The 25,961-nt window shown below is 47.4% G+C and overlaps 1 protein-coding gene across 2 annotated transcripts; it reads left to right on the forward strand.

Moving 5' to 3' along the window:
* Window positions 1–754: 754 nt before the first annotated feature.
* Window positions 755–23,238, forward strand: CHMP6 (charged multivesicular body protein 6). 2 transcript variants are annotated; one of them, XM_077328224.1, is made up of 8 exons: window positions 755–904; window positions 4,363–4,472; window positions 5,093–5,180; window positions 13,428–13,514; window positions 13,624–13,689; window positions 16,570–16,650; window positions 18,329–18,383; window positions 20,824–21,102. In XM_077328224.1, exons 1-8 carry the CDS (start codon window positions 842–844, stop codon window positions 20,874–20,876), a joined length of 603 nt encoding a protein of 200 aa, XP_077184339.1. In that variant the 5' UTR covers window positions 755–841; the 3' UTR covers window positions 20,877–21,102. The 2 variants fall into 2 exon arrangements, with proteins under 2 accessions (XP_077184339.1, XP_077184337.1); XM_077328222.1 differs by lacking the exon at window positions 18,329–18,383 and having other exon boundaries at window positions 20,824–23,238.
* The last annotated feature ends 2,723 nt before the right edge of the window (window positions 23,239–25,961 follow it).

Here is a 25,961-nt window from a genome sequence, read left to right on the forward strand (position 1 = left end):
GAAATCCATGCCTATCATGGTTCTGCCTCTGTGAGGTGCATCCTACAAGAGCTCACATGCAGAAACAAGGTGGGGGCCACCTCCTGTCTCTTCCCATCTCCTGCCCCTTTTAACAGCCTCTGGACACCTGGGCATCGGGGCGGTGCAAGTAACCCTGGCAAAGGCGGCTGGAAGAGGTTCGCCCACCTTAACCCGCCTGCTGCTCCTGGCAGGGGGGAGCCGAGCGTGGGAAACGAGAAGGCATTTGAATACTTAAGACGCGAAACAGGTTGTTTCAATGAGTGTTTAACTGCTGCTCTTTTTTATTTATCATCCCATCGTTTCAATTTTAGACGGAAGCCGTCACGAGGACATTACCAGGCAGGAAACAAATACATCGCTAGGGTTTACTTGTTTGGCAAAGCCTCGTACTTTTCAACTGTAAGCTACGCGCCCCTTTTGTAAAAAAAAGAATAACAAAGCCAGTCTAAATCACAATGCCCTTTTCGTTTTGTTTTAAACCAAGCTGCAGCCGTTACAGAAGCGCGAGACTGCCGGCGATTTCTCCCGCCTTTCTGGGGAGCCCGAACAGCACCAAAGAGACGAGGCAAAATGCCGCCTTCCCACCGAAACCCCCGGCTGGACTCCTCACCCTCCTATTGGTCGCCTTTCTTGCCTGTTTAGCGGCAGGCTCCCGCCCCTTTCCGAAGCCCGACTCCACCCACTTCGGCTGCGCGGGCGCTTGTGGCCCGAAAAATCAGCTTATGTTCTGCGTTTGCGTTTTGGCTAGAATAGAGCCCTGGTGGCCGCCGTACTGGGTGGGGCCAATGTAGGCCAGGGCCGCGCGGGCGGGGCCGTGGCGATGGGGAATCTTTTCGGGCGCAAGCGGCGGAGCCGGGTTACCGAGCAGGACAAGGCCGTGTTGGTGAGAGAGGCGGCTGTTGGTGGCCGGTGTCGTCCAGGGCATGGAGCGATGGGTGGGACTGGTCCTGGGAGGCTTTCACTGCCCATGGCGTCCAAGGCAGCTGAACAGAGCCTCCATGTTCGGGGGCAGTATATCTCGGGGTAGTATTTGCTGTCGAGGGCAGCAATCGTGGGAGGCCTCTCTCCGCTCCCTGAGGACGTCTGGGCGGCCGCTTTAGGGAAGAGAATGCTGGACTAACTGGATCGTGGGTCTGATTCCGCAAGTCTCTTTGACTCTCTTCTGAGTCGTTGAAACACTTTTTGGTAAGGTAGCCGTGAGAAGGCCCCCGTGATGAGGGAGATGAAGGCTGTCAAGAACTTTTCGTACTTTGCATCTGACTTACTAGTTTGGAATTCCAACTCATCTTGCCCGGAGTACATAAGGGGAGTTGTCAGCTCTTACAGCTGAGCATATAACACTTCCGGAAAAAGAAGGCTGTGTATTTTCATCATGTTCGTGGCAAAGCTTACGATTAATTCAAAGACTAGTGTAAGGGGATTATTCATCTTGTCCTAAGCCAACGTCTCAAAGGTCAAATTTACACAAAACAGTTAAAACCTAGGCAAAACACTACACGAATCCTAGCCATTGCTAAATGAATTAAATGTTCTTCCAGAAAGTGTTCAGACCTGGAATGTGGCTCCTGTTCTGAAGAGCTGGTTTCTCAACTGCTCACTGGCCCCAAAATAACATCTCTTCTGTTCTTCTGCTTGTCGGCTATATACAGGTAGAAATAGAGACAGAGAATGCTGTAAAAACAATGAAAAATTGCATAAATTAGCACATTACATAGGATATACACACAGAGCCTGGGATGGAAGGTTAACATTCATTGGAAACAGTAGAAGCCCTGCATGATGAATCCTGTGGTTGAGAATCATGGTGGACAAGTGGATAGTATATCTCATGTAAAGCAGGGGGATCTAGCGCTGAAACCTTATCTTAACCACAAACATGCTGACCTGTATCCAACCAGTAAGTTCCTTTGATAGAACAGTACTTCCATGTGCAGAGAGGGAGGGGTGATTTCTGCCAATTTTCCTTCCCACTGAGTACCCCCACTTTGTCATCTCTGCCATTCCTGAGGTTTCAGTGACCCCCCCCAGGACAAAAATTGGTGACCTCAGTGGCCTGCAACAAGAGGAAGGGGAAAATCCTGATCCACAAAGCACATGGATGGTGTCACATGGATATATGTCATAGTTTACAGTTTGGAAAACAGAAGAACTGACTTGAATTTATTGTAAGAGAAGAATGATGAAGAGCAAGATTTTACTCTGGTAGCCTCTTAAAGACCAATAGCTTTCAAGAATCTAAGCTTCCTTTGGATGGATCCATTAGAAAGCTTTTACGTTCAAAAGCTTAAATCCTCAAAATGTTGCTGGTCTTTAAGGTGCTGTTTTACTCAGATCTTGCTCTTCTACTACAGACCAACACAGCTACTTTCCCAAAGAATTACAAAGTACTAGTCCGAGACCGGCAGTGAGCAAATCGAATTAATAAATTAATATTAATAAATACAACTCCTTTGATAGCTAGGGTGGCTCTTCTGTCCGCATAGGGATGCATACTTGGTGCAAAGCTGCTGCTGTACAACTTTGAGGTGCGCAATTATAAATTCCCAGCAGTGATTGCTTAGTTTGTTGGTGCATCAGAGCCCACTAGTCATGTGACTTTTGAACAGCTGAAAGGTTCCATTATATTACGTTGAGAACCTTTTAATGTGTACGTTTATTTGTTTATTCTACTGAGCCCCATTTGAGCTGTAAGCAACTACTGGTAGTGTCTTCCACTTTCAGTTCTGTTTGAACTTTCCTGACACCTAGAATTACTGTTTGCCCTACCATTTTAATTTGTCTCCAGATCCTTTGCCATCGTCGGGCACTCAAAGATTTCAGAGCGGCATATGGGGTTTGGCAGGTCTTTCGGCTCTTGTTGCTAGGTTAAGTATTACCGACTCAACTTGAAGATGGGAATAAGCATGATCACAGAGTAAAAAATAGATTTTATTTTGCCACATTTGTCTTGCAGGACCCACTTTAAAAAGTAAATTTAAGGCCGATAGTTATTCTAGAGCCATCAAAGTAATAGAAAATGGCTATGTAAAAATTATTATTTCAGATTTTTATAGTGCCTTTCCCCAAGTTCTTGGAAGGGCTTACTACATGTTAAAACAATAAAGCAAAGATTAAAACAATTAACATTAAAATTCTGTACACATTAAAAGTCAACAAGACAGAGTGAAAGGAGGGGGAGTAGAGTGCTGTGGTACCATTAGCACCAATGCTCTTGCCTATGTAGGGAGGCCAGTTTATGTCTGGTATTCTGTAGGCCTCAACCATAGGCCCGGCGGAACAAATGTCTTGCAGGACCTGCGGAACTGTGTTAAGTCTCACAGGGCTCTGATCTCACTCAGTGGATACCTAAGGGAACCCGTCTAATCCTTAGGATGTTCCTAATATTTTACATGTATCAGAAACAATGCCAAGGGAATGTTGTTGTTTGTCCTCTGAATTTATAAAGTCTCTTTGGACGCAATTGAGAATAGGGTCCTTAGCATAATTAATTAAATCTGTTAAAGTCTTCTGATTACCATTTCTTTTGTCCAATGGAGGTGTCCATGATCAGTACCTATTAGAACTTGCTGCTCAATCACCTGCTGAATATCCCATCCTGTCGATTTCAGTGAACTAATTCCGCATAAGGTTGCAATGTAGATAACAGTTTGTGTCACCTTGAGTATCCTGAATCCTGGCTGATGTGCTTTGCTAAGTAAGCACATGGTTAAAAAAAAAAACAGTGCCCACAGAAAACTCGCTAGCCTAGACAGTATGTAAGGGAAGAATTGCCATATATTTTGCTAAATCTAATGGTCTCAGTGCTTTATCCTCTCTCTCCCCCTCTTCCTCCCTCTCTCTCTCATGAATATACCCAAAAACATTAATCACAAGTTACAGTGATGGCACATACAATCCATGTACAGCAAACACATTATTTTTTCTTTGTACAGTCATTGAGTAATTCTCATGTTATGTGTGATTGAAACTACTAGTCTGCGGTTTCATTTGTAAAGTGAATGGCAGTTTGGCTCTTTCTTACAAGCAGGTGTCTATGCAGGTGTCTATGCATTCACAAGCCGATTGTGCATGTGTTTGCTGAAACATGTGAGCAGGGTTACCATAATAGGTGTTGTATCAGGAACACAATAGCAGTTTGTTTGCACTTAACTCTGCATTGTGTCGCATCCAGCTTTTATCACTACCTCTACAGCAGGCTGCTGATGACACTACCAGAGAGCATGTGGGAAACCAGATTACTGGCGATGTAGTTCAGTCTGCTTAAAGCGGATATATTGGTGCTGCTTTCAAGTGGTCGTTATGTTTGGCAGTGTCTAATTGCTTGTTTCCTTTGTCCTTTAGCAATTGAAACAGCAGCGGGACAAATTAAAGCAATACCAGAAAAGGATATCCCTGCAGTTGGAGCGAGAGAGAACGGTTGCTCTGCAGCTGCTGAAAGATGGCAAGAAAGAGTAAGTGAAGATCCGTTGGTTGTATTCCTTCCATTCAGAGGTTTGTTTATAAACTAGGTCAGATGGTCAAGTTCAGAGACTTTAATATCCTCTGATAATCCATACCTGCTCAGAAGTCATTCCTATGACTGTAGCGACTTTCAAACCGTGCTCTTGTGATGGAAGAACCTGCCAATAGGAAGCTGGAGTCTTTTTCATGGTCAGCATATCTCATCCATTTGAGCTTTGTGAATTTGCCATGGGAGATGGTGTACAGAAAAATATCTGAAATGGCCCTTTTGAGCTTGAACTGGCCCAAAGTCACTCAGTTGGCTGCATGTGGAGCAGTAGGGGATCAAATCCAGTTCTCCAGGTTAAAGGCCACTGTTCTTAACCACTATATCAAGCTGGCTCTCAAAGGTGTAAGAAGGTGAAACCTTTTTGGCTAAGTACCAAGAAAGACATAGCTGATATAATAGAAGTTTAGAGAGTTGAGTCTAGTCTGAGAGAGCTCAAAAGATGAGCAACCTGTTGGTGCTTCACAAGTGAATGTTGGGCTTGACATAGTTTAGGTATAGTCCAGTGGTATCATGTGTTGCAAAGTCTTGATTGTTGCCATCTGTGCTCTTCTCTTCATCTAGAAAAGCCAAATTGCTGCTGAAGAAAAAGCGCTATCAAGAACAGCTACTGGACAAAACAGACAACCAAATTAGCAACCTGGAGCGCATGGTATGTGAGCTTTCACTGGCCTCCACATTTTCAATACTTCTAAAACTGGGATATAGTTGTGTTTAATGCCCTAGCCAGGGGGCAGTTCACAGCCAACAGGTTGTACTGACATGGGAGGATATCTTGGGCTGCCTATCACTTGCTGTGCCAGTGCCACGGCCATCTGTGGTCCATGGCGGGCTGAGATGCAGAAGCAGCGTGGAAGGAAGCATGAGGTTCCTCTTGCACCTGCCTCCTCAGATTTGTCCAAGGTGACACGTAGAACAAGTGACTTCTTCTGCACCCCACCTTGGATCCTGCAGATGGGGGGGGGGGGGGATGCTTGTATGATTCCCTAGTTTAAATCAGCTTTGTCCCTAATGTACATGAAAGTTTATGCTGAGGGGTAAGATCAGTATCTTGGTTGCACTGTGCTTTTCTTGTTTAGTTTTCATTGAGTAGGGAAATGTGTAGCCAAATGTAACTGGAATTGTTAAAAAATATATATTTAAACATTTGTATCCCACCTTTCCTTGTCATTCAAATTGGCTTACAACAATAGTTAGAAACATTTCCTGTTAAAACCAGAAATAAAATAGGGGCCCCCAATGTGACTTTTGAACTGCACTCTGCTTGCCAGGATACAGGCTTTGAGGAGCCATGAAAGTGAAGACATAAAACACCACAACCCCCCCCCTGCTGCCTGTTCCCCCCCCCCCCCAGCCGACCTCCATACCCGAACTCATCCCCCCCTTCCCTTCTTGCCAGCAGGAACCCACCGACTTTTAAGGCAGGAATGGAATGTCCTCCATGGAGGACTGAGGGGGTCAGAGAGAGGAGGCGGTTTAAGATGGGAGGAGGCACGCAGGCTCCACCTCCTCCCAGTCACGGAAACCACGAGAGAATTAATTCACACTCAGGAAGGGGAGCAGTGGAAGCAGCCGGTTCTCCTAGCTTGTGGCCAGGTTCAAAAAGGCAGGAGGGGAAAGGCCATGGACCCCTGGTTGGAAAACCCTGGCTTAGATAGTGTATACAGAATTTGTGTAACAGAGAGGTTTGTGCTTTTGGGTTTCTGCTGCATTTTACATTGCAAAAGCAAACAAAGCCAATAGGCAAAAGGTTGTGTCTTCTTGAGATTTATTAAATCCTAAATAATTTTGCAACCAGAACGGGGTCCCAGGTATTCAATCCCGCTTTCTATTGCTTATTCAGTGGTTGCAATTGTAGTCTTAATATAACATCATATAACAATAGCTCTTCAGTAAAGGGGTTTTTAGAGCCTCTTGTGGCGCAACAGAGCCTCTTGTGGCGCAGAGCAGCAGACTCTGCTGCTAGAGGGCGGCTGGAGCAGTCATGAAATCAGACTGCTCCCGCAACTAAACAGGCCCAGCCCAAACACAGCCACCACAAAACACCCAAATTGATCATACAAAAAAAAAAGAAAACGAGAACAAAAAGAATCCCACCAAATTAATCACAGAAACCTCAAAGGAACGCAACAGAACGCAACAGAACAAGATTTCAAAAAATCCCACAAAATAGAAAAAAGAGAAAATAACAACCAAGAAGAATGACAAAGAGACAACGAAGAAAGACGGAAACGGTAAGAAAATCAACTAGAACAAAAACAGAGGGAAACCAACAGCGGCTGTTGGGCAAAAACCAGTGACTGTCTGCTAGGTCGGGCTACCACGGCTGAAGGAGCTCGGCTGGAGGAACTCTGAGCTCGCGGAAGCAGCTAAAAGGAGCTGATCTCTAAAGCAACCTGTCAGCACCAAAGACAAAGCTGCCCGCTACAAAGGGACCGTCCGCAGCCCCTCAAACAAAATCGGACCCTCGTCCGCCGCCATTACATCGCGCCCACTGCCGGGACCTGCAGCCACCGCCGGAGCAGAGTCGGATCAACGCCGCTCCACCGTCACCAAGCAGAGCCGGACCCCGACAACTTCCACCGCTGCTGACCCACACCCGCCCCCTGCAGCCGCCGCCTGAGCAGAGGCTAACTGCTGAAGCTGCCCCACCATCACCACGCCGAGCCCACCTTTTCACGCTCTCGAGCACCACGTTCCCGACCGCCGCCCACACGCGCTCCATTGACCCGCGCTTCCTGACCGCCGCTGAACAAGACTGGCCCTGGTCACAGCCGACCTACCATCCCCAGACTCTGCTGCAGCTGCCCACATCTCAACGCCGCGGGTCCCTGCCGCAGCCGCCGGGGAACAAGGAAAGGAGAGGAAAAGAAGGAAAGGAACACTAACATAATCTAATAAGGAAGAAAGAGAAGTACCAAACCCTCGGGGGGGGGGGGAGGGCCCTATAAGGAGGAGGAGGAAGACACAAACAATCGGACATTAATTTAATTAACCAATTCCAGAAAAAGGGGGGGGGATTGTCACGGGGCTACTACAGACTCTGCGAGGGGGGGGGGGAGAAGAATACAAACGGGCATAACTTGTACCCAGAAGGGGGAAGGGCATCAAACAACTAATAGAAATTAAGCGGGAAAAATTGAGCGGGACAATTGAGCGGGAAGAAAATCAAACTGAGAGGGAAAAGATCACAAACGGAGATAACTCCGTTCCAAGAAGGGGGAAGGGACGCCAAACAAACTACCAGAAACTGGGCGGGAACAAATCGGGCGGGAAGAAAAACCAAGCGGGGAAACTGTAAACAGAAAACGGAGGGGGGGAGGGTAAGGGGGAAGAGAGCGGGGGAGAAAGAAAGACAAGACACCAACCAAACTACCAACAACTGGGAAAAAATCAGGAAGAAACATTGTGATGTGCACAGAAAAGAGGGGAAGGGGAAAGAAGGGAAAAAGGGGAGGGGGGAGGGGGGAGGGGAGAAGGGGAGGGGGGAAAGAAGGAAAAAAACAGGAAGGGAAGGAGAAAGTGAGAGGAGAAAGGACTGAAATAAAGAAAAGGGGAGGGGGGGAGGGGAGGGGGAAAGAAGAGAAAAACGGGAAGGGAAGGAGAAAGTGAGAGGAGAAAGGACTGAAATAAAGAAAAGGAAAGGGGAGAGGGAGAAAGGAAATACTCCAAAATCAAAAAAGAGGAGGAATCAAGAGGGAGTCAAAGATAGCCCAACCTTCACTAGCTACCAACCCACACCTGACTTATCCCCACCCCCCTACCCAGCCAAACCAAATTAAATCAACATATCCACCCACCAATCAGCCAAAACAATAAACCCAACACAATTAAACACCATCAACTGACCTACCCCAAACCCACCCAAAACAATTAATTCTACCAATTAAATAACTAATCCCCACCCCAAACAACTGATTCTACCCCAAAACCACCCAAATAATCAATCCTACCAATTAAACAATCAATCACCATCAATTGAACACCCAACCCAGCCTGAGGAAATTAGCTCAATCAACCAATTAGCCCAACTTACCAACCAACCCAATAACTTGCCCCCCACTTACCAAACAACCCTACCATCCAACTGAACCACACCCAATTCATAAACCTCAGTCCCAACCCAACATGAAATAACACACAGATCACTCATACACCACACACCCCTGGATTGGGCAACCCTGAGGTGCCACAATAGGCGATCGGGACTACCCCTCCAGGCTCCCACAACGATACACATCCTACACCCAACACATAACTACACAAGTGGAACTGGGAAGCCCTGAGAGGCTGTAATTAGCGATCAGGGCCAACCTCCCACAGATACACAAACTCACACACACAAAGACAGAACCGGGGTTTAACAATCAACCCCAGCCAAACCACTGAACCAAGAATTGAACCAACAGTGTCCATAGAGCTCACAATGCCTAACAAATCTGAAGAAGGAGGAAAAGCAGGGGCCTTGATAGGGTCAGGGATCCCAATAATAAGGGGCAAAGGCAGGGACAGCGGATGGCGGAGGTACATCAAACCAAGGGGGCCGAAAACCAAACATACTCAGGCCCCCTCCAGACTCCGCCCCATCCCTCGTGACACTAGGGTGGAGGCAAAGGTAAACAACCCGCCTCTGACACTGGTGCTGTGCAACGCCAGGTCAATAAACAACAAAACCTCTACGCTGCAAAACTACTTTGCAGAGCAAAGAGCGGACCTGGCGTGCTTGACAGAAACCTGGACCAGGGAAGGGGAGACAGTTGCCCTCAAAGACCTAGCCCCTGCTGGGTTCTCTGTCCTCCACCAGTCCCGGACAGCGGGGCGGGGAGGAGGGGTGGCAATCCTAACCCGAGAGGCTTTCTCCTTTAGAGCCCTCCCTGCGCCGTCAATACCAGGCATTGAATGTGTTGGCCTCGGATGGGGATCAACCGAGAGCGTGGCCATCTGGTTAGTGTACCGCGCACCCAATGCACCACCAGATGCCCTGCCTGCCCTGCTAGAGGCGGTGGCGGCCTGGACGCTACAGTTCTCCAGTCTACTAGTCCTGGGGGACTTTAACGTCCATGCTGAGCTACTGTCCTCTAGAACTGGGCAGGACCTAGTGTCAACCATGGCAACACTGGGGCTCTCGCAATTTGTTGTTGGCCCCACCCATCAAGCAGGCCACACCCTGGATCTTATTTTCGGCGTAGGTTTGGATGTGGATCTGGTCACAACAACAGCCGTGCCATGGTCAGACCACTATGCTCTAAAGGCTCGGCTAAGGCTTCCACCACCTCCTCAGTTGGGCGCCGAGCAAATTTTAGCTCGCCCGCGGAGACTTATGGATCCAATAGGATTCCTGAACGCTCTGCGGGAACCAATGCCTCCCGGCACTTCTCTCAATGGCCTGGTCAATGACTGGCATAACAGACTGCTGACTGCCATTGATGAGATAGCCCCCTGACGCCCTCTCCGGCCCCGTCTCAAGCGGGCCCCCTGGTACACCGAGGAGCTTCGCAACAAGAAACGGGAACTGAGACGGCTAGAGCGAGTTTGGAGGAAGACTTGTGACGAAGCCTCGAGAACATCTTATAGAATGCAGATGAAAGCCTATGAGATGGCGGTGAAGTCAGTAAAACGCAATTTTTACTCGGCTACCATCGCATCTGCAGACTCACGCCCAGCTCAATTGTTTAAGGTAGTTCGATCCCTCACTGCCCTGATTGAAGGGCAACAAAACAGTAGCCAATTGGACATCAGCTGTGAGGCATTTGCGAGCCATTTTGCAGACAAAATCTCGACACTCCGCCACGACCTCCCTCCAACCTTAGATACAAAAAGTGAACTAGAGGCCCCTTGGCCGTCTTTGGAGAAAACTATGAGTAACTTCAGACGACTCACGCTGGCCGAAGTGGACAGGATACTAGCGACAACAAGACCAACTACATGCCCACTAGACCCTTGCCCATCCTGGCTCTTAAAAACAGCTGGCATAAGAATAAAGGGCCCCCTCCGGGAGATAATCAACCTATCTCTCACAACAGGAGAATTCCCGGAGGGTTTGAAAGAGGCCGTGGTACGTCCACTGTTGAAAAAAACATCTCTAAATCCACAAGAGCCTAACAACTACAGGCCCGTCTCGCACCTAGCATTTCTGGGCAAGACGATAGAAAGGGCAGTCGCAAACCAACTGACGGAGTACCTGGAAGAAGCTTCGGTCCTAGACCCATCCCAGTCTGGCTTCCGGCCTGGCCATGGGGTAGAGACAACGCTAGTCGCCCTGACGGACGACCTCCGTCGCCAGTTGGACCGAGGCGGGTCGGCACTGCTGATATTATTAGACCTCTCAGCGGCGTTCGACACAGTCGATCACGAGCTTCTAGCTCGCCGCCTCATCGATGCTGGAATACAAGGGACAGCCCTTCAATGGCTGATCTCCTTCCTTCAGGATCGTGGACAGAGGGTTGCAATAGGAGAGAAAACATCAGACCGCCGGCAACTTACTTGTGGAGTCCCACAAGGAGCGGTCCTCTCTCCTATCCTATTTAACATCTTCATGCGCCCTCTCGCACAACTGGTACGGAAGTTTGGGCTGGGTTGCCACCAATATGCAGATGACACCCAGCTCTTCCTCCTGATGGATGGCCGCCCTGAGTCTCCCCCAGAAGCATTAGCCAGCTGCCTGGAAGCAGTGACGAGATGGCTCAAGCAGAGTCGTCTGAAGCTCAATCCTTCAAAGACGGAGGTCCTGTGGCTGGGTAGGAAGGGGCCATGTGAGGAAGCGCGCCTGCCTACCCTGGATGGCGTGCAGCTCTCTACGGCTCACTCCGCCAGGAACCTAGGCGTGATTCTGGACGCCTCCCTCACAATGGAGGCCCAGATCACAAAGGTAGCGCGGCTGGCATTTTACCATCTCCGCCAAGCCAAACTACTAGCGCCCTACCTGGCCCCGGAACATCTAGCCACAGTGATCCATGCGACGGTCACCTCTAGACTGGACTTTTGTAACTCGCTCTACGCAGGCCTGCCCTCAGCCCTGACCCGGAAACTACAACTGGTTCAAAATGCAGCAGCCAGGATCCTCACAGCAACACCGTGGAGGTCTCATATCCGGCCTATTCTCCACCAGCTGCAATGGTTACCAGTTGAATTCCGGATCAGACTAAAGGTTCTGGTTATTACCTTCAAGGCCATACGCGGTCAGGGCCCAGTGTACCTGAGGGACCGCCTCCCCGCCTATGCCCCCAAAAGAGCTCTGCGCTCTACTACCACCAACCAGCTAAGGATCCCTGGCCCTAAAGAAGTCCGTCTGGTCTCGACCAGGGCCAGAGCATTCTCTGTTCTGGCCCCTACCTGGTGGAACGAGCTCCCAGAAGAGATCAGGGCCCTGACGGAGCTTAAACAGTTCCGCAGGGCCTGCAAAAAGGAGCTCCTCCACCAGGCATTTGGCTGAGACCAGACGTAATCAACAGCGACCAAGGGCCCCTGCTCCCCCCCCCACCCCCCTCAGAATTCAATAAATAAACCACCCCCCTCAGAATCCCATCAATAAGCCCTGGACCTGTTTGTAGTACTATATTGTTATACCGTTATATTGTGCTGTTATTTTGGTTACAATTATTAGTTATCAGTTATACATGTTACAGACTGTTTTATGTATTGTTCTCTGTTATGATGTAAACCGCCCTGAGCCTCCGGGGAGGGCGGTATATAAGTATGATAAATAAATAAATAAATAAATAAATAAATAAATAAATAAATAAATAAATAAATAAGAGTGGTAAGGCAGCCGCCTGAAAGCTTTGCCCATGAGGTTGGGAGTTCGATCCCAGCAGCCGGCTCAAGGTTGACTCAGCCTTCCATCCTTCCGAGGTCGGTAAAATGAGTACCCAGCTTGCTGCTGGGGGGTAAACGGTCATGACTGGGGAAGGCACTGGCAAACCACCCCGTATTGAGTCTGCCATGAAAACGCTAGAGGGCGTCACCCCAAGGGTCAGACATGACTCGGTGCTTGCACAGGGGATACCTTTACCTTTACCTTTAAAGGGGTTTACTTCAATTGAAGAAGAATGTTATATGATGTTACATTAAGACTACAATTGCAACCACTGAAGAAGCAATAGAAAGCGGGATTGAATACCTGGGACCCCGTTCTGGTTGCAGAATTATTTAGGATTTAATAAATCTCAAGAAGACACAACCTTTTGCCTATTGGCTTCGTTTGCTTTTGGGTGTATTTCTACAAGAAATCAACGGTGTTTCTTCATTTGGACTGCATTTTACATTGTGATAAGAGCCTATTGTGGCGCAGAGTGGTAAGGCAGCCGTCTGAAAGCTTTGCCCATAAGGCTGGTAGTTCAATTCCAGCAGCCGGCTCAAGGTTGACTCAGCCTTCCATCCTTCCGAGGTCGGTAAAATGAGTACCCAGCTTGCTGGGGGGTAAACGGTCATGACTGGGGAAGGCACTGGCAAAGAACCCCGTATTGAGTCTGCCATGAAAACGCTAGAGGGCGTCACCCCAAGGGTCAGACATGACTCGGTGCTTGCACAGGGGATACCTTTACCTTTACCTTACATTGTGACTGGTGCATCGAGGTCTTCATCCAGTATCACTGGTCAATCGAGCTTGGATGTGGTCTGTGCAAGGATGCGTGCTCTGTTTTAAGGACTCTCTTCTGACAAATAGCAGCTCAGCAGTAAAGACGTGGAGAGGTCTGGTATGCAGTGCAGGCACAACAGCATTACCTCTGTTCAGAGGCTAGAAGCCTGTCACTGATTTCCACTGCACAAAGCCAGTTCTTCTGCCCCCTTCTTGCTTATTTACATGGAAAGAATAGGGCACATCCGTATGCTAGCTGCAATGACTGCTTTCCTTGTAGCCTGCTAGAAGACCTGACCCCTCTGCTCTTGTTTCCCACAGGTCCAGGATATTGAGTTCACCCAAATCGAGATGAAAGTGATTGAGGGCCTCAAAATTGGCAATGAATGCTTAAATAAGATGCACCAGGTAGGTCTCCTCTGAGATTCTTGAGCAGCCTCAGATCTGATCACTGGCTGTTTGCGTGTCTCTTCAGGACATCCTTTTTTACATATGGTTTGAACTTCTATTTCTGTAGGTTATGTCAATAGAAGAAGTGGAGAGGATCATGGATGAAACCCAAGAAGCTATAGAATACCAGAGGGTATGTACTGCCTTCATGCCTCATCCCAGAGGTTTCCTAAACAATGGACCGTTTCTTTATAATTTGTCCTCCACCTTCCTGCCTTCATCAGGGCTACAAAGCCAGCTAAGAGATTTTTAGAAAAGTAATGAAAGCCATTAAAGAAATGCACATTGAAAGACAACTGAAAACGTAGGACAGGAAACAAGGATCACCAAGGGGATGCTAGTTACATGAAAGAAACAAGCCTTCATCTGCTGGTGGAAGACAGCAACAGAAGTGGACAGGCCAATCTCTCTAGGGGAGACATTTCAGAGGTCAGAAGCTGTGACCAAGAACGTGTGGGGCTGGACCCAAAGCAGGGTCTCAGATGTCTGTAGCATTCAAGTAGGTTTGTAAGGGTCCTTCAGGTATGCTGGTCCTTTTGGAGGTTAATACCAGCATCTTGAATTATGTCCAGAAACTGATTGAGATGTAATGGAGATGGTCCTAGGCTGGAGTAGTATGGTTCCCAAGACCTACTGCAATCAGCATCCTGGCTGCAATGTTCTGCAACAGATGAAGTTTCCAAACACTGTTTAGGGGCAAACCTGCATGCAGTACATGGCAGTAATCTAATTTTGATGTCACCATGACATGAATGCACTACAGTGGCTAGATCTTTCTGCCCAGGAAAGGTTGCAAGTGACTAACCAGTTGGAACTGGTAAAAGGCACTTCTGGCCACAGTTTCCACCCACTTATGCAACAGTAGGCCTATGTACAAGAGCTCCCCCACACAATGGACCTGTTCCTTCAAAGGGAACCCAGCCCTGTCCAGGACAGGTGGTGCTTTGATTCCCAGGTTAAACCTTCTGCTCATTAGTAGCCCTTCCTTTCTATCAGGATTAAGCTTATTTTATTGGCCTGCATCTACGCCAAAACTGCCTCCAAACACCAGTTCTGGGTTTCTGCAGCCTTCCTGGGATCAGCTGGAAGCATGATATAGGCCTGAGCACCATTTGCATATATACCTTGTATCCCATATTTCCTCCAGTTTGGTGCTCAGCATATTTCCGATGGCCATCGCAGTTCCTTGTTGAAGAAAGAGAGATTTAATACAATTGTAGATTATTAATAGTGAATGTGAGATTAAAATTAAAAGGTAGCTAGGCAATTTAAAACAGGTTAAATATGGTTTTTGCGTGTAATGAATTTGGTACAGATATGCTATGTTAGCAGTTAGACCAGGACTGTCATGGGGAAATTCCATGACTATGGAATTGGTGTCTGACCAGGAAGCTCCTTCTAACTGAAAGCAATTCCTCAACAGAGTTACACCTTTCTATGTCCATTGATTTCAATGGATTTAGAAGGGTGTAATTCTGTTTAGGATTGCACTGTAATTCTAGCTCAGAGCATACCTCCATGGACTCCAATTGGAATTAATATGTGAATTAAATGAACATATTTTTAGATCCACTACAGGTCTGTGCTCATTTGTGGCATAGTAAACCTCCCATGAATTGATTTCCTGTAACTTACTTGTACCTCTCTTTATCTGTTGCCTGTTTTTTCTTAAATTTCAAAACTCACATTCAGCTTTAAAGCAAGCACACAAGACATTTTGTAGGCACAACACACAATAAGCATGTGTTTAGAAATTAAATATTTACTATATCATTATTAACTCACAGTAAATACATCTTCAACAGGTCCTGCCAGACCAACCTAGTTTCTTTCTTTGACCGAGTGATGGGTTTATTGGGTTTATTAGATCGTGGGAACTCAGTGGATGTTTACCTAGATTTCAGGAAGGCTTTTAACAAAGTTCCTCATGAGTTCCTCATGAGTTCCTCATGGGTAAACTGGAGCAGTGGTCCCCAACCTGCGGCCCACGGCCTGGTGCCGGCCGCGAAGGCCATGGCGCTGGGCCGCGGCTCCCTCTCCCCGCCCCCCCCCCCCGCAGTAAAAAACTTCCCAGGCCGCAAGCTTGCGGCCCGGGAAGCTTCTTACTGCGGGAGGGCAGGGAGAGGGAAGCAGGGCCGGGCCGCACATCGAGCATGCGCGGCCCGTGCGGGCGTGGCCCGATGCCCGGGTGCGGGCCGATGCATAGGCGTGGCCTGCGCAGGCGCGGCCCGATGCCCTGCTGGTCCCCAGCCTCAGAAAGGTTGGGGACCACTGAACTGGAGGATTGTAGACTGGATTTTTGGATGGTTAGGTGGATTGGGAACTGGCTAGAAAATTGCACCCAAGGAGTGGTTGTCAGTGGTATTTTATCAGAGTGGAGGGAGGTGAGCAGCGGAATGCCACAGGGCTTGGTACTGAGTCCAGTACTTTTTAACATTTTTATCAATGATCTGCACGAGGGGGTAGGTGGATTTTGCAGATGTACCAATTTGTGCTCCTGATAGGGGGGTCGGGCAGTGAAGTTCCCAGTGCTAAACAGTCTTAGAGGAGGGCAGAGAGCAGTTCCTATTGGCAGCAGAGGACAGACCAGCAGTAATGGGTTTAAAGTACAGGGAGAATGATATTGGCTAGATATCAGGGGGAAAAAATTCAGTCTTAGTAGTTCAGCAGTGGAACTGACTGCCTAAGGAGGTGGTGAGCTCCCCCTCACTGGCAGTCTTCAAGCGGTGGCTGGACAGATACTTAACCTGGATGCTTTAGGCTGATCTTGCATTGGGCAGGGGGTTGGACGACATGGCCTGTAGGGACCCTTCCAGCTCTATGATTCTATGAAATATATTAATCTCTTAAGGATCAGATACAAAATAAATAACTTGCCATCATCCTTCAGCAGTACAGGGAGAGTGCCATGGGCTCGTTGCAGAGCTGGAACTAGGAAAGTGGCCTCTGTCCTGGCTGCAGTGGTTGTGGTTTTGCTGCTGCCATGGTGGTCATCTGCCCTTTTCCTTTACAGCAAATAGATGAGATGCTGGCTGGCAGCTTTACCGAAGAGGATGAAGATGCTATTTTAGCAGAATTAGATGCCATCACTCAGGTGAGTGTTTGTCCTGCTAACTGGTTTTATTTCCTCCTCATTCCATAGATCTGGCAATTGATGCAATTCTAGTACAGAGAAATCTTAATTATTGCTGACTGCTTTTGTTTTGTGAGCCATGGGTGAGAACAGCTGTTCTTAATTGCATTTTTCTACCTATTAGGTTTTGCTTCCTTAATCTAGCTGTCTTTCTAGCTATATCTGAAGAAGTGGGCAGTTACTGATGAAGGCTCATGCCCCCTGTCACAATTGTTGTTATCCTTTAAGTTGCTCTTGGACTCTTGCTCTTTTCTACTGCTACAGACAAACACAGCTACCTATCTTGCTTTCTTAATGTCCAGCTGAAAGCAACTCTTCCAGGGTAGAATCTATCCTTTGCTAGAATAACACATTCACTTGCTTTGTTATTATGAAATAACAAGTGGAAACCCACAAGGGCTTGCAGGGAGGCATCTCGCTCCCCCTCCCCCACTAGTTTTTCTTCCCCTTTCTTGAAAGCCCTCATAGTCTCTGTCCATGTCTTGCTTTCTTCTCTTGTTTTAGAGTTGCCAGCTTCCACGTGGAGTTGCTGGAGATTTTCTGGAATCATACCAGATCTCCCAACTACAGAGATCGATTCCCCTTAGGGTTGCCAGATCAAGGTTTGGAAAGCCCTGGAGATTTAAGGGTGGAGCCTTGAGAGGACAACCCTAGCCAGGCCTGACACCCATGAGGTATTCCTCTAAGGCCAAAATAGGGCTGGAAAGGGCCCAACCCCTCCCCCTACTTTTTTACTCACAGAAATGAAGCCTAGAATACTGTGGTTGCCTAGGAACAGCCTCTGAGGGAATCCATTGCTTAAAGCTATAGGCACTCCTGTTAAAATAATTTGGATTTTTAAACGTCTTCCAGGGTATTTCTTTAGACTTCACATTTTCCTCAAACCTAAAGTGCTTTTCAGGTTTATAGGAAGATCTATCATGCCTGTTCACAGTTCCAGTCACTGGGTTTATCTTGACTTCACTATTACAACGTAGGATTGAACCTTGGTTCCATTTTTATCCAGGTCACTGTTGGCCTTACATCATCATGTGCTGCTTATACCAAAGAAATTTCAGGCTGCTTTCTCTGCATCTTCTGTGGCAAATGCAGACAGCTGTCTATACAGACCTTGCTTAGCTTCATTTGCATTTTAGAAATTTATACTGAAGAATTGATTTGAAACAAGCTTGTCTGTTTGGCTTTCTACTGTGCATGAATGTGGAGAAGCTTTCACTTTTGTTGAAACTTTGCCAAGCCCAGTGAACAAATTGTTGACTTTGAATGGCTAACAAGTACTTAGAAGATTAAAAGAAACAAATGTCAGAGACTCATAGTTTGAAGTTATTTTTTTGTTGAATTTTGTGATAAGCACAAATTGATTGCATGTTCTGTACAGCCTCCACAGGGGGGGTTTCTTGTTACATCGCACTTACCGTGCCTCCTGTTTGTGTCTGTAACACTTGCTTAAGCAGACAGCCTGGCAAAAAGGATAAATGCTGAAGAACATTCCGTAACCTAGAAGCAACTCCTGAGCTCAGCCATATCTCAGCTTGCGGGGTGCAGAGTAGCCCTTTTTTCTGTGAATCAAGAAGTTAGTGGTTACGGTTTTCTGCTGCAGAGTGTTAATTCCACAGTGTGTCCTGGTTTCTTCTTACAGGAGCAGATTGATCTTCCAGAAGTTCCCTCAGAGCCCCTCCCAGAAAAGATTCCAGGTAGAGGGTGTTTTACTCCCCCACCCTTTCCCTTACTTTTCTCACTTGGTGATTTTCCTGCTGTGCAAAGCTGGGTAGAAGCTTCTTGGGCTTGTTTGCATCAAATATGTCATCAAATGCAGGTTTGGCAGGTGCTGGGCAAACCTCAGCTATGAAGCATCATCAATACCCTTATAACAGCCTCCCCCATGCCCTTGTGATAATTATGTCTTACTGCAGCTATTTAAGAAGAAGAAGAATTAGCATTTATGTAGCAGTTAAGAGCTTTCAAAGAGCTTCTCACATTATGGCAGCTTTGTACAAGAAGTGGCTCTTATTACCTCCACAGTGTAGATGTGGGACAGAGGCTGAGATGGAGAATGGGGCTTTGGCAAGCCCGTTACTTTCAAGGCAGAAGCCAGTTTGAAGCCAGGGTCTTCCTGATTTGTAGCTGAGTCTAGTGGCCAGTGCTTTTGAGTACACCAGCTCTCTTTTGGGTGGTCAGGAGACTGCAAGGAATGATCCTTTGGGGGTAGCTTAATATTTTTAATTTATATATTTAGGATGCTTTGGGCTGATCCTGCGTTGAGCAGGGGGTTGGACTAGATGGCCTGTATGGCCCCTTCCAACTCTATGATTCTATGATTCTATATAGCACTCATACACTTACTTCTTCCAGGAAAGCATGTAAGGCAGCATTGTGAAGAGCCACTAGATTCCTTGTTAATGGTGCCGAGTTCATGCAGACTGGGCTTGTGGTGTGGAGAAGCAGCTGGGCAAGGAGCTGTAACCTTGCCCCACCCCAATTTTGTAGTCTGAGTGTTAGTTAATTGCTTCTACCAAAAGCTCCTGTTCTTTGTCTTTTAGCCACACACATTTTTGCTTCTAGGAGCCCAGTATGAATTTGCTCTGGTTTCTGAGGTCTTGAGAGAGAATCTTTTCAGGTTTTCATGTGACACTAAAACCTGAAGACCTTGCGAATGCCCCTGCCCCAAAAGTAAGAATGGAAAGGGTAGATGCTTTGGTGTTTACAGTCGTCTGCCATGTAGGAAAAAAAGTCACACTTTGTGACTGATCTAAGACACGTAAATAACACAAATTGTTTCTTTTCTGATCAGTAATGATTTAGCCTTTTGCCTTAGAGTATAGACATGGCCCCCATTTGCATCGGTACTGTACACAACAAGGAACTGACTTAGAAGAAGAAGAAGAAGAGTTGGTTCTTATAGGCCACTTTTCTCTACCCAAAGGAGGCTCAACGTGGCTTACAGTCGCCTTCCCTTTCCTCACCTCCTGTGAGGTGGGTGAGGCTGAAAGAGCCCTGATATCACTGCTCGGTCAGAAGTTTTATCAGTGCTGTGACCAGCCCAAGGTCACCCAGCTGGCTGCATGTGGGGGAGTGCAGAATCGAACCCGGCATGCCAGATTAGAAGTCCGTACTCCTAACCACTACACCAAAGCCCACAGAGAGCTTGAGTTCACACTGGGAAATAATGGCCTTGTACTGTTGCCGTTTCTTCCATCTCGGCCTGCAGCAGAATCTCTCACAATGGCCTTTCCCTCCCTTTGAAGGAGTGGAACTGAAGCTTGGGGGGGGGGGGGTGGCGGGCACCATGGCTGGTGGTCATCAGTTGAGCCAGAAAGCTGCAAGGTTCCTCTGCCGGAGCCTCCCCTTGCAGACCTTTATTGGCATTGTGCTGAGTGAGGCTCATTCTTTTCAGCTGATCAGTCTTTAGCCAGATTTGTTGAACCTTTACCCACTGCAAGAACACATTTACGCTCTATTCCTAGCTTGGCACAAATTCACAGCCAATCAGGAAAATATCCAAGGCCAAATAAAGATCATTTCTTAATGAGGCCAAATTCATGGGGATCTTTTAAAACAGTGCATAAGGAAGTTTGAGATCATAGTAGGTACAAAATCTGTCCATCTCACCCCCCTACTCCATGCCCTAATTTTTCCAATGAAAGGAACTTGATAATATGACAGGTTATCCTAGGCCTGGGCCCTAGGAGAGCTGAGTTCGAGACATGCACCAGTCCAAGGACACAATAAGGCATTAGAGCAGGCTTTTGCAACCAGGGTTTCTTGAAAGCCCTGGAAAGGTTTCCTGAATGGGTGGGAGTTAGTTAAAATTTAGATCCATTTTTTAAAACGTGTTAAACATCTATTGGGTGATATAGTCATGTCGACCTGCCCACTCCTCCCACAATGGCCAGAGATGGGCGTGGAGGGGGTGGGAAGGGGATTGTCTCCAGATGGGGGCAGCTATGCTTCCCAACCATATTCTTCCTGATTGCACCACTTCTGGGGTTTCTTGAAGCTTGAATAATGTTTCAGGAGTTTCTCAATGGTAAAAAAGTTGAGAAAGGCTACAGTAGCATTAAGAGGTTTTTTACTCCTGCAGAGAGGGCCAAATGAAGCTAACATGTTCCTCTGTATTCCATTTCCCCCCCTTAGAAACATCGCCCAACAGAGTCAAGCCAAAGCCGGAATTGGTGGCAGCCTCTTAACTTCACTTTCTGGGAGATCCCTACAGGGAATCCTGGAATTCGAGTCAGCCTGCGGTGTGGGAGAGGCCTCCGTGGCATCCTGCTGGCTGTAAGGCAGCTCTGCTGGAGAAGATTTCCTGCACAGGATGGAAGCTGCAGCCGGTTATTGTTCCTATATCAAGATGATTCTTTTGTAGTGCGACCTCGCCCCATTTTTTGTAATTTAAACACTGGATTAAACAGTGACTCTTGAACCCTTGAAGCCAAATGCTTTCTGCAGAGCAGATTTTGGCTGCAGACTTGCCTCGGATGCCAGCGGAACTTCTTGCTACCTGCCTACGCCTCCTGATGTCCTTCTGAGCTTGCGGGTGCTGTGAATGGTTACAAATTTTTCTGCTACACTACAGGAAGAACTACCGGGGATGCGCTCAGCTGTTCCCTTGACTCAGTTCTCTGGATTTCTGAGTGGATTCTCTTACCAGGAATAGATTTCTCAAACATCAGGTTGTACCTATGTGACCTGCTTTCTTGATGTTGAGATGGGAGTAGAATTTCTGTGGGCAGTGATTTCTTCTTGTGTGAACCCGCTAGTGGAGATGCTAGAAGAGCCTCCCATGTTGAAAGTGCTTGGGAAGTGAATATGGTTATAGTTCTATGCAGCTGGAAGCAGAGCCAAGCTGGATCTCTCGAAGACAGAAGGCCCATTTCCTAAGGGGTTGATCTAAAACGCTTGCTAAGATGTCATATTGAAGCACGCCCCATGGGAACTGCCCACCCTGGCCTGCTTCCTCTCTCTCTTATGTGAAAACTGAAGGCACAATAATTCTTGTCTGCTGTAGCTGTTGTTCTTCTACTTATGTGATGGAGGAGTCAGAAACACGGCTAAACATCTCTCCCCCCCCTCCCCAGTTATATAAGACCTGAATTATTCTTTTTTCTCCTGAATGTCAGAAAGGGCTGGATCCCAGTTAACTCAGTGGTATTGCTGGCTGCTTTCCTTGGATGGTGAAAACTCGTCTCCAGAGTATGTGACTTAAGGCACTCTTGATCTCCTGCCTGAGCTCCTCTTGTGGTTGGTAAACTCCTGGGCTGTATCCCAAGTCTTTGTCCTATAGAACCAACCTGCATGCACTGATGCTTGTATTCCTATTACCTGCTGTGGTTGTGTGACTTGTGTCTCTGCTGGGCAGTTAAGTAGGCTAAAGCCGGGTGAGGGCAATATTAAATGTCCTCGTAGCGATGCATACCTTAAGAACAGCATAGATTCCCATCAGTTGACCTTTTTGCTCCCACAGCTTATAGCTGAAAGCAGTCCCCATCCACACCATGACTCCGCACAAATTGTATCCTCATGTTCACACAAAAGAAGAAGTGCATAATTGAGCATTTTAGAATGCAATGTCTTTACAGTGGGTTGTCACCCTTTGGATCTGTGGTTTGAAGACATCCTAGCTGCCTCCCTCTCCCAGTGGCAGATTCTCTCTTACTGGCCGCTGTCTTTAGGGTCCTGCCTCTTAATGTCATGTCTGTAAGGTCCCTTCTGTCACCAAAATGCTATTAACATTCAGATGGCTGAGCAGTGAGTCAGATCTCCCTTGAGGTCACTGTTTACACTTAAATATCCTCACTGCTCTTATAATGGTATTGTGTTCATGTTGCAGCATTAATCTTGACACTATTCAGCCAGGCTTATCACCAGAGAATGAGCCAAGGAAAATAATGTGGCTTCTGAATGTGCTGGTTTGCATTACCAGGTCTGGCTTCCTGTTGTGTTCACAGTGTCCACAAGGTGGCAGTCATGTCCTTGCCTGTTCCATTGCTGCAGTTGAGAGGCTATTCACCATGCCCCCTCCCTTTTGCTCAACCTCTTGCTCTGGGTTTGTTGTATGGATTTTTTTTTAAGTACATGGAAAAGCAGGTGGTGAGGGGCATGAGGCTTTCTCCCTAGGCATGATATTAACATTCAGCTCCCTTATGAGGAGCAAACTCTGTTGGGTCCAGTGAGCCACTGAGCCCTGTTGCCCGGGAGAGGAAAGAAGTGTTATTTGTCCTTCACTGCCAGTAAGTGCAGACAAGGAAAAACTCTTGTGAATACTGTTTACTGGCCCTGTGGGAGACAGCTCTGCAGATGAGCAGAAGTGCCCTTTGAAAGCAGTCTGTGGAGCTACCAAATTTGCTGACCCCCTTTGATTTCTGGGTGGGTGCTTCTGTGGCTGAAGCCAGGTGGGATTCGAGCTGCTGTCCTGCCTCCATGGAAGCTCCAAACTCTCCACTTCACCTGCGTGAACAGAAAGAACATTTCTCCCTCTTGGACTGAACCGCAGGGGCCAGAGGCAAAAGCAGGTGCAGTACAGGCGATAACAATAAAATGTTTCTAATACAATCACCCTCTAGGCTCTGTCTTGGTCTGTGTCATCTTCTTAGGTAGCGATCCCCAACCTGTGGGCCGCGGTCCACATGAGGTCCTTCGACTAATTGGAGGTGGGCCCCAAAGGACGCCTTCTCCCCCCACTCCGGCCCTTTACTTCATCCCCCCAGCCCTTTACAACACACTTCATTGTTGTGGCGTGTCTGTATCTTTTTTTGAAGGGATGTTTAAACATTATCATAGCAATCAGAGAGCGTTAGGGCAGTGGTTGAGAGTAGAGGAGTAAACTACCCCCCCACACACCGGGCCTCAGTAAAAGGCGTTGAGTGGTCCCCTGTGATAAAAAGGTTGGGGACCACTGTTCTTAGGGATCTCGAAGTGTTGGAGCAAGATGACTTACCAGGAGTGGTTTCTAGGCAGAGACACCTCTGTGGAAAACGGTCTGTTGGAGAGACTCATTAATGGCTGTGTCACATGCAGAAATGATGGCTAACGGCAGTCTGCAGACCTACCATATATGCAATAGGTGGTGATGACTGGTTGTTCGGCTGCTGTATCGCTCCACAGTATTGTTAGTTGGCCAGGAGACCTAACATCTAGACGCTGTAGCATCTGATGTGGCTTTTCAGGAAATCCAACTAGAAGAAAGCTGGCGTGAAACAGTCACGTAAACTTTATTATATGTCCATCCAAAAGAAGTCAAGGAATAGTCAATTAACGGAGTTCAGGATCCGCTTGTGCTGGCAAGTTACACTATTACCCACTGAGGCAATTTTACATTATTAGAATCCTTATAACAACTGCTGAAGCTTGCTACAAAGATATAATAGAAACAATTGGATGTATTGACACAGAGTCACTGATGAATTAACTTTGGAAAGTGAGCAAAACCAGGGCACATTTTGACTCCTCCCTAACTTCTTTTGGATGGACATATAATAAAGTTTATGTGACTTCTTTCTCATTTGATTTATCTACGGCTGATGGGTCTTTTCAGGAAATCCAGCCTGCCCTGGAAGGAGCCTTTGCTTTCTGTGCTGCTGGGTGGTGGGGACTAGGAGCTTTCCTTGCATAATCTTTGCTTCACATTTAGAACTTCCTATTCTAAGGAGTTTTGCTTCACATGGAGCATCTCCAAGTGACTGGAAACCTTAAAAAAAGGATGCTTCCCTTTGGAGCATCTTTAGGAATATATCCATATTGTGCAGATTTAAATGTAGCTGTCATTGTGTAAGTGGTGGTATCCCTAAAGATATTTCTGAAAAGTCCAAAAAGCAACGGCATCTCTTCTTCATTGGTGGCACATGGTCCCCTGGGAACAGCGGTCTTTCAGCTCCATATAAGTGGTCTCCTTTCTGCCCCAGCCAGCCCTGATGGCCCACGCAACTCTCCTGTGGAGCAGTTCCTTCGCCATTTATTTAGTGGGAATTGTGTAAGTGCTCTTCTGGAGATTTGCCCTGGTACAATTTCTGTGCCAACCCAGCACAGAATGGACCTGACAAAAAGAAGTGAGAAGAGGGCAAATCCCTCTGAGGTGGCCAAAACTGCCAATTTCTGTATTTTATTGGATAAACTCTGAATCCAAAGGTTGGTTGGTTGTACAACAACCAAACAAGGCAAAGGCATATGGGTCAAAACAAATTATTACTCAGTTTTTAAACTACCAAAAAATTCCCAAAGTATTTCACCTCAAAACTTCTTCAAGGCAATTGGCACTTTTTAGGTAAGTTGGGTTAGGATTTTTGTGTGTGTGTGTGGTTTAAAAGTACTCGTTTCACGCCGTTAGCTTTAGCCTTTCCCCTCATACTTACTGGCTGGTTTAGTTTAGTTTAATACACGAAACTCATGGTTACCAATGCGAGAGAACAGTGGGTTTTTAAAATGTGGAACATTTCTTCTGGTGCGCCCCCTGGGACGAAATTGGTTACAGACATGTCTACAGTGCCGCCCGGGGAGCATGCCAGAAGAGGCAGGGAGGTGGCCGAGGCAGCGGCCGTGCCGCCAGAGGTGGTAGCACCACGTGGGGCCGAAGTGGCAGTGGCAGAAGCTGCGGAGGAGCCAGTAGAGACTCAAGAGACTCCACAGAAGAGGGTGGCCCTCCTGCCACAAGAGGTAAGGCGGGAGGGGGTAGTGGAGGGAGGGAGGGACCAGGGAGGAGGTTGCTGAAGCAAGAGGGGAGGGGGAAGTAGGGGGAAGGAGTCTGTGTGTGTGAGAGTCTGTCAGAGGGAGGGAGGGAGGGAGGGGGCTGGGACGAAGGAGCCCTGGAGCAGGGGACCATGTTCCACATACCTGTGAGAATCGGACTGTCACTATTTATTTGCTGATTTCTCCTCCTAAGTTCCTGAGTGGCTGCTTGTAGTAAATGGGACCCTCGGGGGTGAACTGAAGGTTCACAAAAATCAGCTCCCCATGCGCCCATCTTTGGACTCAACCTCGGCTTCTGTTTCATAAGTGAGCTAAAGTTATTTTGCTTCTGTGTTTCAGCATTCATCTGTCCCGAATAAACAACTGAAGGAGCTATCCAAGGCCCCTGCTGTAGTAGTGGCAGGAAATGCTACCCATCCTCAAGATTTTCTAGAGAAGGTATAGTTTCCATTCAAGGAGGATGATCTTTCCTGGAGCTAGTAGTAATATCCTTTCTGCCCTGCATTGTCAGCTGTACAGCATGGCTAACTTGATCTCACTAAACTTCTGTGTAGAGTCAGTACAGGAAAAACTCTTGTCAAGGGCCGTTTTAC

This window comes from Paroedura picta, chromosome 3 (assembly GCF_049243985.1).
Source record: "Paroedura picta isolate Pp20150507F chromosome 3, Ppicta_v3.0, whole genome shotgun sequence".
NCBI classification, from domain to species: domain Eukaryota; kingdom Metazoa; phylum Chordata; class Lepidosauria; order Squamata; family Gekkonidae; genus Paroedura; species Paroedura picta.